We start from the raw sequence: 17,747 nt of genomic DNA, 5'->3' as shown, positions 1-17,747 counted from the left end.
ACGCAGTGGACGACCCACGCTACATGGATGTTGCGCCTTAAGAGGCGTTCTGCTACTTTAAAATAAATGTTGCCTGCAGCATAACAGCAGTCGTCCGTTTGTTTCTTACACGGCCTTCCTAGTGAATTCAGAACTGCTAATATTTATTCGCGTGAAATAAGAACCTTTAAAAACTGTAAAGACGATTACGACGCTCCCTAAGGTGAAATTTGAGGGCAGCTATGTCGGTGTGTCACACTCTGTAGGATAACTCCTTTACTTTGCTGGGTCGTCTGCACGTCTGGCGACGATATTATTTCGGCAGTAGTATTAGTTGAAGAAGACAACCATGTACAGTGCACAGCGAGCTAGAATGTGAATGTTAGTTTGCAGTCAGTATTAGCAGAAAAAGACGATTTACAGTGCACAACGCGAGGTTGTGTTGCAGTTCAATACGAGCCCTGATCAGTTGCGGCAATAGTGCAATGCTCTTGTGCAGCGGCCAGCGAAGACGACTGTTCGCCGCGCCGTGGGTTAGAATCCCATTGACGGCGTATATTTTTCTTCAATTCATGGTTAGACTCGGTTACACCGACGGCGCCAAAGTGGTTCAACCCATGAACGGGAGCTTAAGAGCTGCATTCTAAAAAAAAATAACAAAACTTGTTGCGTCCTTTGGATGTATCAAAAATATTTCAACAGCTTGGCACTAATGGTGCTTCTTGAAGGTGCTTGTATATGCTAGGCGTTGCAGATTGCAATTCCGTACAGTGCACAATTTTACTGAGCATTTTTGAGGAGACCGAGAAATATCGCACTTGAGATAAATATACGCACAGCGCTGCCTAAATCCAGCGCCTCATTTGACCCAGCACTGCTGGTGTTCAAGTTCCGCTGCTGTAACATTCAGCTATTCCTGGACGGATGAGAAGAGAAGGAGACGGAGGTTGCTGATCGTGTGCTCAGAGGGTACGAAACGCGGTGTTGTTACTCCGCGCAGAGACCAGATATTTTTGGAGGGAAGAGGTCAGATATCAGTCGGCTAGGAGATAGTCAAACCGGCGCAACAAGAGTATATGAAATAAATTTACACTGGTGATGGCTTCGATCCCAATTGCTTACCTCGACGTTACCTATTACTTCCCACCATCGCATCTGCCCAATCTCTTAAAGCTCTATATTTACGAGGCCACGATGGTCGGTTTTCAGCCATCCAGCATCCGTGAAAATTACGCCGGAAATCATCTGACCTATAAACTTCTCTAATGGCTGCACGGTTTAGAAAAGTCAGACGCTGGCACAGGCACACAGATCAGTTGCATCTGTACACATTATAGCTCGAATATTCCATTTTCCTCCCCTTGCTGCAGAGGTGTGAACCATTCATTCTCCACACAAGCAGTTCTGCTGTGTCTCTATGGGGTTGAGCTCCAGGCAGTCTGTCATTGTGGCGTCACGAAGTGGGGTGAAGGTCATTGGAGCAATATCGAAGAGGAAGTAGAGGAAAAATTCGAAGATAAAGAACGCAGTGGCTGTTGATCGCCCAGATGTCTTTTAGAATTCCCATGAGAAGAACTATAGAAAAAAAAGCATGACGTTTGGAGGTTGGGGTCAAGCTGAGTCTGGAACGTTGATTTCAAGATCAGCGTGGACACTGTGCAACGAATCCAACACGTGGCAGCTAGGTTGAAAAGCGCCATTATTACGAGCGAGAAGTACTGCTGAGCTAAGTGGTAACCAGTGAGAGGCAGCGGGAGCTCATGCTAGAATACCTGAATAACGGTTCACTGACGCCTACCTTCCATATCTTCCCCACCGTTGCAACGACACGCATCAAGAGGTCCTTCATCCGCCTCGTCATTAATAGGTACAGGAAATAGTGCTTCCAGAAAGGAGTCTAATGATTACGAATAGTATGCCAACAGATGAGTTAGAAGGTATCAAAGTTCGAATCACATCCTTTTTACCCTTTTATCGCTCCTCTAAAAAAAGGTAAAAAAGAAAGAGAGAGGGTGCCTGGACCAGCAACACTTTGCCGAGCTTAACGCCAATTCAGATAAATGAAAAGGAGTTAAATGCTCCCAAGGAAAAAAAAACCATTTAAAGGGAAAATCAGGGCAGTAAGACATGAAACCGGACTCAAAATAAAAGGAAACAAGAGGCACATCACAGTCAAAGTCAGTCACAGGCATCCAGACAAAGCGCAGCGACCAGTTCGCGAAATAAGTAAGAAAATGAGAAAACCAATGTCACAGTACAGTCAGTGCCGCAGTAACAATCAAAACAAAGCACAGTGTATCGGCCACAACGAAAATAAGGAAAGTAAAATCGTAATCAAAAGAAAGCAAAAAAACCAAAGTCACAACAGAGTCAACGGCACAGTCACACAGTCAAAGCACAGTATACAGGCCACTACTAAAGCGTCTAAACCAACAAAGGAGCACGAAGTCCTCCTCAGTGCAGAGCGTGGAGAAGAGAAATGACCCGAAAAGAAAGAATTCAACGTGGGCAATTAGAAATTGCGCTACTTATGAGGTGAACCATTTGAAGGAGAAGAGCACAAGCAGCAAGACCTCGGAGAAGGGAGGGGTAAACAGACGGTGTAGTGTCCGATGAACAAAGAGATTTTAAACGAGAAACTAAATAAGCAGTAAGGAAAAAATCGCGTAAGTAGTCATGGAGGTCTTCACATAACATTCCACCGGAACAAGTTGAAGATGGAGAGAGACCATTTTTTTTTAAATCACATTGGTTGGTTTGGTTTTGAGGAAAGGAAATGGCGCATTATCTGTCTCACATATCTCGGCGGACACCTGAACCGCGCCGTGCGGTAAGGGAAGGAAGGAAGGTGGGAGTGAAAGAAGAAACATCCCAAACCTCAGATCACCTCCCTGCTGAAGCTCCTATTCTCAGTACAATACATGCAGGGAAAATGTGCTGAGCGGCTGCAAAGCCGACGCCATGCAAAACTGCAATCGTAAACTACTGTCAAAACCGCGTCCATTTTTCCCCTGTTGCCGCCACAGTAATTTGGGCTGGCAGAAAGAAAGCATGACAACTGAAGCATATTTTCGATAAATATATATGAACGAGCTTCACGATAGAGCTTTAGCTGCTACCGTTTCCTGACCCTGTGCTTTTCTTCCATTTGCTACCTTTTTACAGCGTAACATATAAAGTTACGTTTCAGCCAAGAAGCCATGATTTGTGTTCGTGCGTGTGTGAAGACTCCAACTCATCTCCCCAAGGACTCCAGCCGGGCTCTCTTCTGGCCTGGAAGGTGCTTCCTTCTGGAACCCCCTCCAGTGGGTCCAGCTCCAGGCATCCATCGATAAAAATGCATCCCCCATCGTCGAGCTTGGAGCAACATCCACCCGTCCACTTTCACCTTCCATCCGCTTGCATTCGCCTGAAGCGCTACCCAACACAGCTATTCGCGTCCACCAATTTGTCCGCTTTACCTTCCAGAACCTTCTACTCAGGAGAAGACAATAGAGGAGCGCAACGAAAAAGCGATGTTGAATAATCAAAATGAAACCTGTGATAGGAAAGGGGATCAATGCAGAAGTGAATGGTTCGAAAAATACTGCTCAGGGAGATTTTTCGCATCACATCACATGACAATGTGTGCATGTTTTGGAAACAAAAAAAAGAGCTGATGTACTTCTAGCGATCAACCGATCTTTTTTTAGGACTACAATCAATATTAGCCTCCATTTATAACTCTCTAGATTCATCACCATGTCGTTCGTTTGTAAGGATATTTTTGGCAGTAAGAAATGGTTTTTTCCAACCGACGAAGCTAACTGTGAGCGTGATGCTTCTCTTTTTGTTAGTTAAGTGGGGCTGACGCCACCGTTGAACCGTTTCTTCCCTATTGTGCATTGTGCAACGCTCTTCTTTTTGTAGTGAATCGCTCAAATATAAGTGACACTCATCGATGCTATACATACCTTGAAGCCCTGTTTTATCGGCATTGTTTCCTATAGAAACAGCCTAGATCTGCCGACCTGACCGACGGCGAGTATTTTCACCGCTTCTCACGGGGCTGTGTTCGTCGCTTCCAAGGTGGGCGCACCCACGCAGCCCTATTCGCTTTAGGTGTTCCTTGGATGGTGCAGTGTGTATCATAACATGTTAAAGTTCTAAAAAGTTGTCGGGAAAAAACAGCACCATTACTCTGGCACTGTGGCTTTGTTAGGATTTGGTATATCCTTCTTCACGTGAGCATCTTAGATGCGCGCTATTTTAAACGCTATAACGTTAATGCTACCGCGTCTCACATAATCTGGTATCGTCGCCAGCGTATTTGGCCGTGAGCGAAAAATCCACGAGAAATCCAAAAATGAGCAACCTACGTCACGTGGCTTTGTGCTGTCATCGATAGCGGCCCACCGGAATTGGAGCAAACTGTCCTGCGTGGCAGGCAGCTATTCAAGTTCTCAAACTTAATGATCCGGAGCTTTTTTCATGAAGGCATTGATGTATCAAAGAAGCGAGTAGTCCTGAGATGCTACAAGATGCGTCAGTTTTATCGCGTGCATTACACAGGAGTTGGGGTGAATTTATTACCATGACAATTTGCGAAGCGGATGAAACATGACTGTGTACTTGTCGCTACACTCTCATCAAAATGTGTAGCTTCACGACATAAAACACCGAATGAGAAGTACTCTGCGTGACGACATTCGCAAATTTATAGCACTCGCAATGTATCCTAACGTCCTTTTTTATCTGACCGAGTCTCCAACAATTGGAGCGGTCACTTATTCAGTAAAAATTCCGTCTTTCGCATGTTTGATTTTTCTTTTAAAGAAGTTGGATTGAAATCAGCTGAAGATGCATAAACCTAAAGCAGTTGTGCTACCACCTAATTCATTTATGAGAGAAATAAAAAGCAGAGATCCAGCTTAAAAACTAACACGTTTGATTTCTTCCACTCTGAATTCGGGCTTAAGCTTCAATTAAGCACAATAATGTTCTAGAGGCGAGCATAGAAATAACCCTTCAAAGCATGCGCAGTTTTCATGCGATATTTATGAAAAATTACAAGCCTGCGATCCAATACTTTGTGTACCTCAACTGGAGCGCACTTGCACAAGCGTGCATTTTAGCGTGTAAATCTGGCGGTCAAACGGCTGCCGTAGCCTGCACCAGCTGCCATGTTAGGTGGAATGCAAAATCATCAGGCAATTATTAATATCTCTGATGAATTCCTCGATTTACTTTATTTCCGTTTCGTGTGCCCATATTCGACAGAATGAAACCCTGCAAGATGGATTTCCTCCTGCCTTTCCTTCTTCTAATAGGAGCATTAAAACAGGTTAGTACTCATTCTTTATCTCTTTCATCAATTCGGTTTTGTTATTTCAGTACCGCGAACGTTAAACACGTTGCAACCATTCAGCTATATTTTATTGGTCTCCATGACGCCGAAACAAGCATGTGTTTGTAACTTGTATGAAATGTATTCCTTTGTTTGAATTATACATCCCTACGTGAAAAAAAATGCGGTGCCTTTTTTTCCACAAATTTGCGCAGAATTATTCCACAAGGGTGCCCTTCAAAAGGACATTTTGAAGGGCACCAAATAATTTTCAAGCAAAGAAATTTCTTTTCAAACATACATTCCGTGCAGGTGATGTTCAGTAAAAGAATAACGGTTCCCAATATGATGCGTAGCACACTTGACTCTTTTATTCAGCACCATATGCAGTTTGGCGGATACGTCTAGAAAGCGGAAAGTTTAATTTAACGGCTGCTCCACAATCTCCTTTTTCCAGCTCAAGGCGGAGCATTTCCAGCTGAACGCATTCGGCAAGTAGCACACATTACTTCAGTAACACTTTTTGTTGGCATAGATTGGGGTCTTTTACTCACAGCATTGTAATCAACGTTACGGAACAGAAACACAAGATATTATCCACACCCTTCTTCTTGCGAATGTAATAGTTAAGCGTGTTCTATGCGAAACTTTTTTATAAACTGTAACACTTTATCTTACATAAAAACGACATAAAGATGACGTTAGTGCTAATGCGGAATAACAGCAACAGATTGCATGCGACAATAATTATGCACAGAAAGATGCAGCCCGAGCAGGAAGCTTGTGCGCGATCCCTTCTCCTTGGTCCTGTTTGGCTGCACAGACCTGACATGAGTAGATGGCATTTCCTGAGAATCATCACTTATTTTGAGAAAGTTACCCCGAGGCACAGGCAAGGACTATGTGCGTGGAGTCGTAACGCTATCACCGCGCCCCCACGCGGTCGCCCCTGTGCCGGATGCCCATGATGGATGCCCATCTTGGCCTTCGCCTGCCCATCTGCTCACGTTTTGACAACTACAAAACGACGACGACCAACACGTTTCACACGAGAAGCTTCGCGTTAACATTTAGCGCTGTAAAAGTGAATGGATGTTCTTGTCTTTCCAATTCAGAAAAACAAGAACGTCAAAGAATCGGCATCAGAGAGCAGCCGTTCTGCAAAACTTTGCGTGTGAACTACCCATATCATACGGGGCCATATTTAAATGACGTACCATTGCTGCATGTGTTCTCTCACAGCAAGAGGTGCAATCGCGATGTGGCTGGCGTTTATACAGACACATTGCACGCTTAGTGACAAGCAATCCCGACGATCACAATGGTCTTTTGGGTCGAGTGCGTGATGGTTATAGAGACCTGCAACAAAACGAAACTATGAGAATAAATATGAGCCTGAATAACTTTTTACAGGCCTAGCTGCATTCGCCCACTTACCACTTACAAAAATATCCGCAGAAAGTAAACGTGTTGTCCGTAGACTTCTGTCCAACAAGTCTTGAGGCTTTCTTTAAACAATTCTTATAACTATGACAGCCCTACATGCAATATATGTACAACTGATAGATTTATGGCGATACACTTTCAGTCGGCTGTTGTCAACCGACAGTCTATCGCCTGCTAATAGACAAACAAACTAACTATATGTAGGATAGCTTGTTTGTCTATCTATACTATCTAGACTGTCGGTATCTATATCTATACTATCTATACTATCTGCATCTATATTTATACTGTCTATACTATCTATATCCATCACTATAGTATCTCTATAACTATCTGTACGAAGTTTACGGGATAAAGTCTACAGTTGTTTTATGGCGGCTGTTTCAACGTAGTTGTCACAGTGTTCGACCCGTCGGCATGATCCCAGAAGCAGCCAAATGATTTCCTCCCAGCCAGTCATCCTGTCCTAGGCTTTGCCATGCGGCTATGGGCAACTTGGGTACCCGATTTCTAACCGGGGACACTAACCCCCGGTGCTGTAGATACAGTTATCCTAAGTCACGAACCCGCCCTTTCATTCATAGACAACAGCGGACATTTGTGTTTGGCCACTTGTACTGTGGCGTCATATTTGAGATAATCATGTTTCGACCCAGTTAGCGCTGATCACTTGGCGTACAGTAAACTTTTCTGTTGTCTCTTTCGTAGTCATTCCTAATATTGAATTTCTTCGTTCCAATTTGCAAAGAATGCGGGATATCCGGCAACCCAAGACTGATCATCAACGAGAGTACAGCAAGCCCTGGGCAGTTTCCTTGGATGGTATGTGAGGCTAGCTGATAATTCACTCCACTTCTGTGGCTATTTGTATTTGACGGGTATAGCTAAATTTCATGCAGCGCTCTAGGCGTGGGCAACAGTCCAGTTCGAAATTACGGCACCTCTGGTTCGTGAGGTTGCCTTGAAGTGCTGTGTGAAGTAAGTGAAGTTAAAAATAAAAATGATAACTAGGTTTTCAGGAAAAGAGTGAAGCGAGGAGTGGATAAACAAATTAAAAAAGAAACAACACTAAACGAAAACTTTTAACCGCTAATATAGATACCAGCGCTTCATTATAGTTAATAAATGTAAATTTTGGCATACTTAAATAAGGACGAATACACAGGACGCTATGGATAAGGCGGGGTCTGTATTTTTTTTCAGCGTTATATAACTTTGCGTTTCTTAGGAATGAACCAACCAGCCAAGCAACTCATTTTAAGAAACATCACAGAGTTTGCGCCTCTGTGAAATTTCAATGTTCGCTGCACTGAATGAGCCATACTGATTCACATTTACAGCAGTCAAGCGCTCAATTAATGTCACCTGTCTTAGAAATGTCAAACAGACTGCCTCTCATAAAGACGGCATAGAAAACGAACAGTGGTCAGAACCTTGATGTGGAGGATATTTCAAGCGGCCCCGTGCAGCTTTTTCATGCCCTTCCTGTGTAAATTGTGGGAAAATAAATAAAAGAAATGAATGAAACTGAAACGTCGACAAACATCGCGAGACGAAAAAAATGCTTGCCTAAATTTCGTACGAGTCCCGTCTGCTTCCTCCTGTGCTCTATCCTATCGCACTATAATTTTTTTCAAAAGGAATGCACCAGAAACACCTCAGGAGGCTGAATTCAGCTTACGAAAATAAGGCTGGCAATGCAACGCGGTTTTGCGTATGTTGTAAACAAGGCGTTCGTCCCTCAGTCAAGTTCTGGTTGAGGGGTCCGTAAAATGGCGTATATCTCTAATGAAGCTCATCTATGCCCTATCTATTCCAAAACAGTGCGACTGGTTTGGTTTGGTTTGGTTTGGTTTGGTTTGGTTTGGTGGGGTTTAACGTCCCAAAGCGACTAAGGCTATGAGAGACGCCGTAGTGAAGGGCTCTGGAAATTTCGACCCCTGGGGTTCTTTAACGTACACTGACGTCGCACAGTACACGGGCCTCTAGAATTTCTCCTCTAAAGAAATTCAACCGCCGCGGCCGGGATCGAACCCGCGTCTTTCGGGTCAGCAGCCGAGCAGCATAACCACTGAGCCACCGCGGCGGTTCCAAAACAGTGCAACTAATAAAATAACAGGCCTACACATTGAAGAAGATACTAAATTAGCTAATAGAGACAAAACGCTGAAATTTTTCTGAAAACAATCAATGCATCAAAAATTGCTTCCCATCCAAGCAGTGCAATGATATGACATCGCCAGCGTACCATATATCATGCAGAAGAAAGAAACTTACTGTCTTGTCGCTTCAAAGTTTCGACTTCCACCATATCTGACGAATACTGAGGAATATTGAGGAATATTAACACAGGAATTTTATCTGACTAAACTACGCCCTTGATATTGTTGTAGCAACGGCACCATGCCCAAATATTCCATTCGTTCATGCTATCTGGCTTATGCTTAAATGTTCATTGAGCACAAAATGTTGCATGTTCATGGATGCATGTTGCATGTTGCATGGATTTATTGTTGAATGTTCGCAAATGAAGAAAAACTGTTAACTTGCTTTATTTTGCAGGTCAAGCTTATAATGCTCTTTCCCGATTCACCTGATCCTAGAGGTTGCGGAGGAAGCATCTTAACAAGGCGTCACGTGCTCACTGCTGCCCACTGCATTATACAGTAAGCTTCTGTGAGGGGTAAATTCACCTCAAACGGAGAGTCATTTATCACGCTTCCTAAAGCTGCAAACATCTCCTAAGAAACCTTAGAATAGGGCATTGTATTACTCAATGAATGATCTCCTGCAACAGCGCCACATCAACATCAGCCTGACTACACCGACTGCAGGGCAAAGGCCTCTCTCATGTCTCTCCAATTAACCCTGCCCTTTGCCAGCTGCGGCCACCATATCTCCGCAAACTTCTTAATCTCATCCGCCCACCTAACGTTCTACCGCCCACTCTGTTACCATTAAAGAACATCAATTATCTTGCCTTCGCATCACATGCGCTGTCCCATGCCCATTTCTTCTTCTTGATTTCGACTGGGATGTCATTAAGCTGTGATTTTTTTCCCTGACGCACTCTTCCCTGCTCCTGTCTCTTACACTACACTACACCAAACAGCTACGTTGTCCGCTTATGATACGTAATTCCCCTTTCCACGTCAGAAAGAAGCCGTGTCGCTTTTAATGCTCCCGCATTTTGAAACCTATGCGAATCAGGTTGTATTTGTTGTCGAGACTGAAGCGTGCATCACATGGAGCCAACAATCATGATCGAGGGCTGCATGGGATCAATGCTGTAGAAGACATCGCAACCGCAGCGGTGCCCTAGTGGTCTGAGCATCCGCCTCGCAAGCGGGAGGTGCTGGGTCCGATACCCAGTGCCCCCGGGTACACACCGGTGATACAATGGGTACAACATTTGCCCTGGTCTGGTGCTCGGCTTCTATACGGTGAAATGCTTGGGAAATGGGTTTTTGACCCCACATTGAGTATAAGAAAACCCTTTGTGCCATGGTGCTCTTTGGCCACAAATGCCCCTACGCCATTAAAGTCCATCATCATCACCATCATGCGAAAAAAATCGCATCACGAATGAGGCCAAGAATTAGGCAAAAAGTATACAAGACAGGGCAGCTGCTACACTTCTGACTTTTTTGGAAGTGCAGCACCTGTCCTTTCTTGTTGGTTCTTTCTGTGTGCCTTCACCTTATTCGTGCTGTGAAATTTTCCGTACCATTGAGAAGAACCAACTAGCTTAAAGGAGAGCGCTATTTTATAGGATCTGTGCAACATAAGTGATATTTCGATTTTTTAGAGGAAAGTGTAGGCTACCGGTATGAAATGAACCACAGTCTAGAACCGTCATTGAAAATTTCCTCTCTTCTATGTAATAGTCATTCTGCCGGTAGGGCTATTTTACGCTGCAATTACGTGCTATTAACATTAGCATTCAAATGCCGATTCCCACACTACTTGCCGCAAAGAACAAATGAGCTCTTAAGGGCGAGAGCTTCATGAGATTGTCTCTGCATCTATTGTTAAACACTTCCTTTTTTGTGATTACAGCAATGGCGTAAGGGCGTGGAAGATTGACGTCTATTACGGTCACAACGCTTACGAGCTGGGCACTAAGGTCGAAGTAGTGAAAATGCTGCCGCACGAAGCCTACACCCGCCATCCTATGCGAAACGACATCGGCATCCTCTTGGTAATTTATCTATTTTGATATGTTTTATTACTTCTTGTTTTCTCTCCATGTGTTCTTCAAAATTTTAATAATGAGCCATTCGCTTTAGACGAGGTTGAAAGCAATGCAATTTTTAACGCCAAAGTGCTAAGGGTCTCTTTCAGTGGCAAACCCGGCGTGGGCTACCTAAGTCACACGACCTTGTGAAGTCATGCTGCCGAGCGGCTTGCGGGCAAAGTGCCCACCGTGGCACAGTGGAAGGTAAATTAATGATTCGTCGCGAGAGCTTGCTCGGGAAGAGCGAACCTGAGTCTCACAAACCCCATCGGCGGCCGAACCTGCTATCGGAGGGCAGCGGCCCATCGCTAAACCGCTGCACCACAACGCCATGAGTCGCATGGGAACTCCTAGTGATCTACTGAATGCAAAGTAAAAAGTTACCACTTGCGCATATATTGGAATTAACAATTTAACCCTATACCGTCCTGCTGCTAAGGAGGAGCAGAAGTATCGTCTCCTGTTTAGCTCCTCTCCCGATATAATGACTGCTAACGATCCCTAAAGATGGACATATAAAGGTGCACCCCACTAAACAAGAACCTTTAAGTCAGGCTACATCAGTTAAGGAACGTTCATTAGTCAGGCACAAAGTGATGTTACCGCGGAAGGAATGACGGGGGAAAAAACTTTATAAAAAAATAGCTCTTGACTTCTTAAAGGGCTCCTAAATGCCCTGGATGAATCTTTCCTCCCTCTCACTACTCGCCCGGGTGAGCACTCTTCGCCGATTCACCAGGTACGCGGCAAGCAGAATGCCCTCCCAGGAGCGGAAGAGAAGGATAGATGTGCGCAACAAGTACGCCATCGACATGTGAAGGAGAGGAGGCCTTCTTTTAGGTTTAGTTTACAAGGTTTAACGTTCCAAAGCGGCTCAAGCCACGGGGGACGCCGTAGTGGAGGGCACCCGGTAACTTCGACCACCTGTGGTTCTTTATGTTCACTGACATCACACAGTACATGGGCCTCTAGCATTTGGCTTCTATCGAAATGCGACCGCCGCGGTAGGGAGCGAAGTCGCGCCTGTCAGTTAAGTAGACCAGCGCCGTAACCACTGAGATACTGCCCCAGGTAATCGGCCCGTGTAGTCGTCCCAATATAGCAAAGGGATGGTATCACTCTGGTCCTTCGTAGGACAGGCCTTTGCCAATACGTTACCAATATTGGGTCGATTACCTGCGCTGCTTGGGGCACCGGCTTTCCTGGCTTGAGGTCCACTTGCCTGAAACGCACATCGCCTATTCTCGATTTCCGCGGTACCGTGGATGCAGCGTCATCAGCGTTTAGATTAGTGCGAAATAGAAAATTTAAGGGTGCACTTAAATAACCTACATGTGAGCAATGCGAAAGCATTCCAATTATTTTCCAAGTCTATTCTTATTCTACTTCTATTCCACTCTAAACATATTCTATATCTTTGTAATTGGTGCAGTTCTAACTACAAGTACTAACATACTGGTTAAGAGCCACCGCGATGGCTCAGTGGTTATGGCGCTCGGCTGCTGACCAAAAAGACGCGGGTTCGATCCCGGCCGCGGCTGTCGAATTTCGATGTAGGCGAAATTCTAGAGGCCCGGGTACTGTGCGATGTCAGTGCACGTTAAAGAACCCCAGGGGGTCGAAATTTCCGGAGCCCTCCATTACGGCACCCTTCATAGCCTGAGTCGCTTTGGGACGCTGAACCCCTATCCATATACTGGTTAACATTTCGTATTTTCCCGCCTTAGCAGACGTCAAATTGTTTCGACCAATCGCGACCTTCGCAACGCCGCTACCTTTTTGGTGACGTCGTGTTTTTGTATCGATGACCCATGTAATGCTTTTGCATTACAGAATACAGGAAGACTTGTTCTACGTACTCCTTTTGGTGAAAGTTGTGATAAATACAGTCGGCAAAATGCCGCTGTAAGATCATGCTTCTGACAGCTGAATTTTAAAAAATGCTTTTGGGAAAGGAAGTGACGCAGTATCGGTCTCACATATTTAGTTGGGAACCTGAACCACGCCGTAAGGAAAGGGGGAAGGTGGGAGTGAAAGAAGAGAGAGAGAAAGAGCCGTAGTTGAAGCCTCCGGAATAACTTCGACCACCTGGGTATCTTCAACGTGCACGGGCATCGCACAGCACTCGGGCCCCTTTTTCTGTTTAGCCTCCATCGAAACGCGGCCGCCGCGGTTGTTTTTAAAACCGGGTGCTCCCGCTCGGTTGACGAGCGCGCTAACCACTGAGCCACCGCGGCGGGGACAGTCGAATTGTGACATGTTTGAGTATCCCACTTTTCGCAGGTAAAGGAACCATTTCCGTACTCGGCAACGGTGGGACCCCTGTGTCTTCCACTGTCCACCATACATATTATGAATAGAAATGTCGTTGCTGCCGGTTGGGGCCGCACCCATCAAGGTAAGTTATGGTGAGATTCATAGGGGATTTTTGCTTGTGAGCTCCAGAAATATTAATTCTTAACGGGTCTTGCTTCCACTGACAGTATCTTAAAAAAATGTGCGCTGCTCCTACAAGCGACCACACAAGTATAGCTTTCAACTATAATTAATATCGGTGAAGTCTAAGTAGTTTGGTGGCGACGTCGAACATAGTAACGAATTTTAAAAGTACCTTTACAACAGACCAGAACCGATCCACCCGCCACCCAGGAAAACGGTATTATCGCAGGTAGCTTAGAATAGGCCGAAAAATACATTTCAAAGCGCTAAAATGAAGCCGCACTAAGTAGCTTATGACGAGCAAAACTTCAGCGTTATCTCCGCGTAACCTTGACCAGGAACGTGCAGGCTAACGAAAAGCGTTCAGCTTAAGTTAAGGACAAAGCAGCGAGCTCCGGACAAAAAATGATAGGTGTAGCACTAAGAAATCGGAAACGGGCGGAGTGACTGAGGGAACAAACTCGGGTTAATGACATCCTATTAGAAATCAAGAGGAAGAAATGGGCTTGGGCAGGGCATGTAATGCGAAGGCAAGACAACCGCTGGTCCTTAAGGGAAACGGAGTGGATCTCAAGAGAAGGCAAGCGTAGCAAGGGGCGGCGGAAAGTTAGGTGGACGGCTGAGATGAAGAATTTTGCGAGGATACGGTATCTAAAGGACACGGCTAATTGAAGAGACATGAGAGAGGCCTTTTCCCTGCAGTGAGCGTAGTCAGACTGATGATGATGATGAACGTTGAGCTAACAAAACAACCTGAAATAAACATTTTTCACAACGTATTGATATAGTATGGTATCTATTTATGGTGACAGTTCGACTCCTTTACAAAGTTGAAGAGGTAAAAACAGCTGAAGTTTTCTTAGCTTCGCGACTGTCTAGAAAATTTTAAGGATTCCTCATTGTGACAATTTGCGTCAGCTCCGACTGCAGAAGAAAAGGCGTTCTGATATTCTGAGCTACTGCGCCCTTCGAGGACCACAATTGTGGTGAAGGCTTGTCTCATGTTGCCAAACAGTTGCGTGTACAAGAAGCAGTCAGCGCACATATATGTCCTGCCTTTAGGGTTCTAACACGTATAAGGAAAGCCGTTTTTGCATAGATGCAAAATTCGACAGTAAACTGCTACATAAACCGAAAACACTTGACGATGTGCTGCTATAAAAGTTTATAATCGCGTCATAACGGAAGCTTATGCATTTTATTGCGCTAGCACTTACAGTGGCCATGCTCCGGAGTCGTTTGCTCATTGGTCACGTATTGTGGTCGTTATGCACCCTAAGCGTTCTAAAGAACTTGAAGCTGAGAGGAAATGTACTCTGCCCCTCTCCTAAATTTGACTTCTACCAAGGCTACAAGAGCCCAACTATGCAGCTTAGAAGCGATTTCTCCTGAACTGTGAAGTATTGTGAAAAGGTCTCCAACGACCTTATTTATTTTCCGTTCTCGCCTTTGCGTTTTGTGTGCATCGGTGTTCTCTGCACAAACCCCACAGATTGCGCATTCTTCACACAGAAGCCACACGAAATCATTAGAATTGCAATACGGAAACGTTTCAGTGGAGCAATAGTCGAGAATTCAGTTGTTATTTTTCTTTCTCCACACAGGTCAGCCTGGTGCGAGCTATCTTCAGTACACGACTCTCAGGATTGTACCGGACTACTTTTGTCAGATGGTGCACGGATGGAACTACATAAGGCAGACAATGTTATGTGCTCATAACCGCGACACGACTGTATGCCACGTATGTACTGCTATTCGCCGGCAAACGCAGTTGCTTCGTCCTATTTGGAGGTAGCGTTTTAACAGCAAATGAGCAGCTGGCAGTGGGGTTCTGGATATTTCCGGCAAGCTGAAAAGAATCCAGAGATCGTCGATGGAAAAACCAAACACATTAAACAATAGACATTATCTGCACTAGGATGCGGAACGCAGTGCCCATGGAACGCTTGTTTGACATGTTCCTCCGTGCTGAAAGAAAATCTTTAGCGTCTAAGGATACTTGAACATTGGTGAATACCTGGGGTCAGCAGGAGTACTTACTATTACAGTAACACTCTTAAGAGTTTATGCACTTTTACTGCGTGACGTGAAAAAACCTTAATAAAAGACACAAGCAAGAATTGAATTCAACGTTCTTTAGAATATAATTGCAGAAAAGTTCTAGGGTCTTGCTTCAAAACTTATACCTCCTTGAAAGCTGTGCACTTCCACAGTTGACTAAGAACTGTGTTTCAGAATTACAGGAAACAAATTTTCTTATTAAAATATCTTTCTTGAGATAGTTGACCACAAGAAACTTGACCACAAAAACTGCGCTTTCGCAGCCGTATGCTTTTTCTCAGTACTCCCACCATCACGCTAGAGGCCACATTCCATTGAATGAATCATATGTAGCTACATCTTCCTGACTTGATTAAACCTCATAGTCAACGAGATATAGGTTTGTCAACACTCGTGCAAGTGCAGTTTGTACAAAAGTCCAAACTTAATGCAAAGTGAGCTCATAATAAGGCCCAAATTATCGCAGATATGTGGCGATGTGTGGAATGCAAATGATAATTTTAACGCATTGGTTCATGGGAGAAAATGTTTCTTCAAACGTCAGTTACAACTTACTACACATCAGAATGCAAGCAATAAACAACCCTAAGAAGGAAAACGAAAACACGTTTTTGCTACAGTTTTCATTTTCGAAGTATTGATCAAAAGCGGACAGTTCATACCAGTAATGATGGCATTGTAAGAGCATTCTCAATGCGAAACATGCAAGCAAAGACACACGAATTATTTCAATGATGCTTGTTTATAAATATTGCCTCAATAACATAATTGTCAGAGCAGTCACCGCAGGCAATCCGTCGCGTTCAAATCTGGTCATGACCACTTGCCAACCAGCAGGTTACAAGCTGCGGAAAATACGTTTAGCAACTTGGAGTCTTATAGTGGAACTGCACGATTTAGAATTCGACAAGCTTAACGGGGCAGAGTGTGTGAACTTTGCAGGTAAAGCATGCTAAACTCTGTTGTGTAAATTATCATTTCAAATGATGACGTAATGCCCGTTTTAAAACGCAGCAGCGTTCAAGTTGCTCAGCTCTGAAGATTGACACGCGGGGGGGGGGGGGGGGGGGGGGGCACTATGATGTTATCCAGGGAACTGGCACATTTCCAGCCCATAAATACTTGCTTTCAAGAAAAAAAGCCGAAGCCGGGCGCGGTTTAGCGACACCGAACAACGCAGAGCAGGGTGGGGTTGTCAGCAGCAAAATTTTTAATTCTTACCATCCGTGACGTCACACCGAGATCTTTCGTACTCCTCCAGCGCTGTGAGGAGAACATACAATTTAATCGCCGATTACGGAACCATTTTGAACGTTATTTGGAAAAAAAACTTCTCATCCTTTACCTACAGCGTATGTAGATCTGAATCCTTGAATACCGCGGAATTGCGAAAAAGTGGTGGAGTTGTGCTTTAAATAAGTACAAAGCAAGGCGACACCGTTTAATTTTCTTGCTTTTCCAACTTTCTAGGGTGACTCTGGAGGACCGCTTTTTATTGAAGTCCAGAAGAGCCGGTTTGTTCAAATTGGCATCGCCTCATACGTTGCGGGTAGTGAGACACATTGCAAGTCATACGCGAATGTCTTTACTCGCGTAGATGCCTTCATGCCCTGGATAAAGAGCAAAATCGGAAAGCATGAAACGTATGAAGACCTCATGCAGTACCAGCTCACAACGAGCGATGAAACTCCATTAATGCCGTACACGTTTTCCTCCGACGATACGGCATACGAATAACCGTCTGTGTATCTCTTGCTTCAACACCCTTTCCGTGGGAATTAAATAAACTTTGTGCGCAAACTATTACCCGGCATGTTCTTGTGATACACATTTTACGCACAGGCTTAACCTCATTTCGATTACACATCTTTGTTGACACATGCCCCTGAATACCTGCAGTATCCAGGGGAACTCATTTTTTCAAGCACTAAGTTTCACTTCCAGTCTTCAACTTGCACTCGTTCTATCTGCGTAAGCTGCTTCGAACATAGAATCCGAATTATTACCTAATAATTCTGTTCTTTATGAGATCTTTAACATTTCATGCTTGGATAAATGCTGCTCCATAGCACTCCAACTTATTCTAATCTTTTCTCAGCTGGCGCCATTTTATTCCCGCGAACGTCGATTCGAAGCAGAGTACGACAGGTTGGCACTATAACGCGCTGGGGGAAAGGCTACGCAGATGGACGAGTGGTCCAAAGCCACGGCCATTGAAGCTGATCTTGACGAGCCGTCGTGGGTTCGAATCCCCGCTAA

At 44.6% G+C, this 17,747-nt stretch overlaps 1 protein-coding gene across 1 annotated transcript; it reads left to right on the top strand.

Annotated features, from left to right (window-relative positions):
- The first annotated feature begins 9,319 nt into the window (after positions 1 to 9,319).
- LOC149330560 (chymotrypsin-2-like) lies at positions 9,320 to 17,225 on the top strand. The gene is made up of 5 exons (XM_089559878.1): positions 9,320 to 9,417; positions 10,811 to 10,952; positions 13,272 to 13,386; positions 15,032 to 15,168; positions 16,959 to 17,225. Exons 1-5 carry the CDS (start codon positions 9,326 to 9,328, stop codon positions 17,223 to 17,225), a joined length of 753 nt encoding a protein of 250 aa, XP_089416004.1. The 5' UTR covers positions 9,320 to 9,325.
- Positions 17,226 to 17,747: the final 522 nt, after the last annotated feature.

This window comes from Amblyomma mixtum, chromosome 9 (genome assembly GCF_055824585.1).
Source record: "Amblyomma mixtum isolate Tamu chromosome 9, ASM5582458v1, whole genome shotgun sequence".
NCBI classification, from domain to species: domain Eukaryota; kingdom Metazoa; phylum Arthropoda; class Arachnida; order Ixodida; family Ixodidae; genus Amblyomma; species Amblyomma mixtum.
Note: the sequence above shows the minus strand (reverse complement) of the source record. Positions and strands in the feature narration are given on the sequence as shown.

What these genes read in the sequence shown, in the direction of transcription:
- LOC149330560 (XM_089559878.1), top strand. Translation starts at nt 9,326, where the DNA reads ATGCTCTTTCCCGATTCACCTGATCCTAGAGGTTGCGGAGGAAGCATC. An exon ending in ACGACATCGGCATCCTCTTG is followed by an intron (nt 10,953 to 13,271) that starts GTAATTTATCTA and finishes CACTTTTCGCAG; the next exon opens with GTAAAGGAACCATTTCCGTA. An exon ending in GCGACACGACTGTATGCCAC is followed by an intron (nt 15,169 to 16,958) that starts GTATGTACTGCT and finishes CCAACTTTCTAG; the next exon opens with GGTGACTCTGGAGGACCGCT.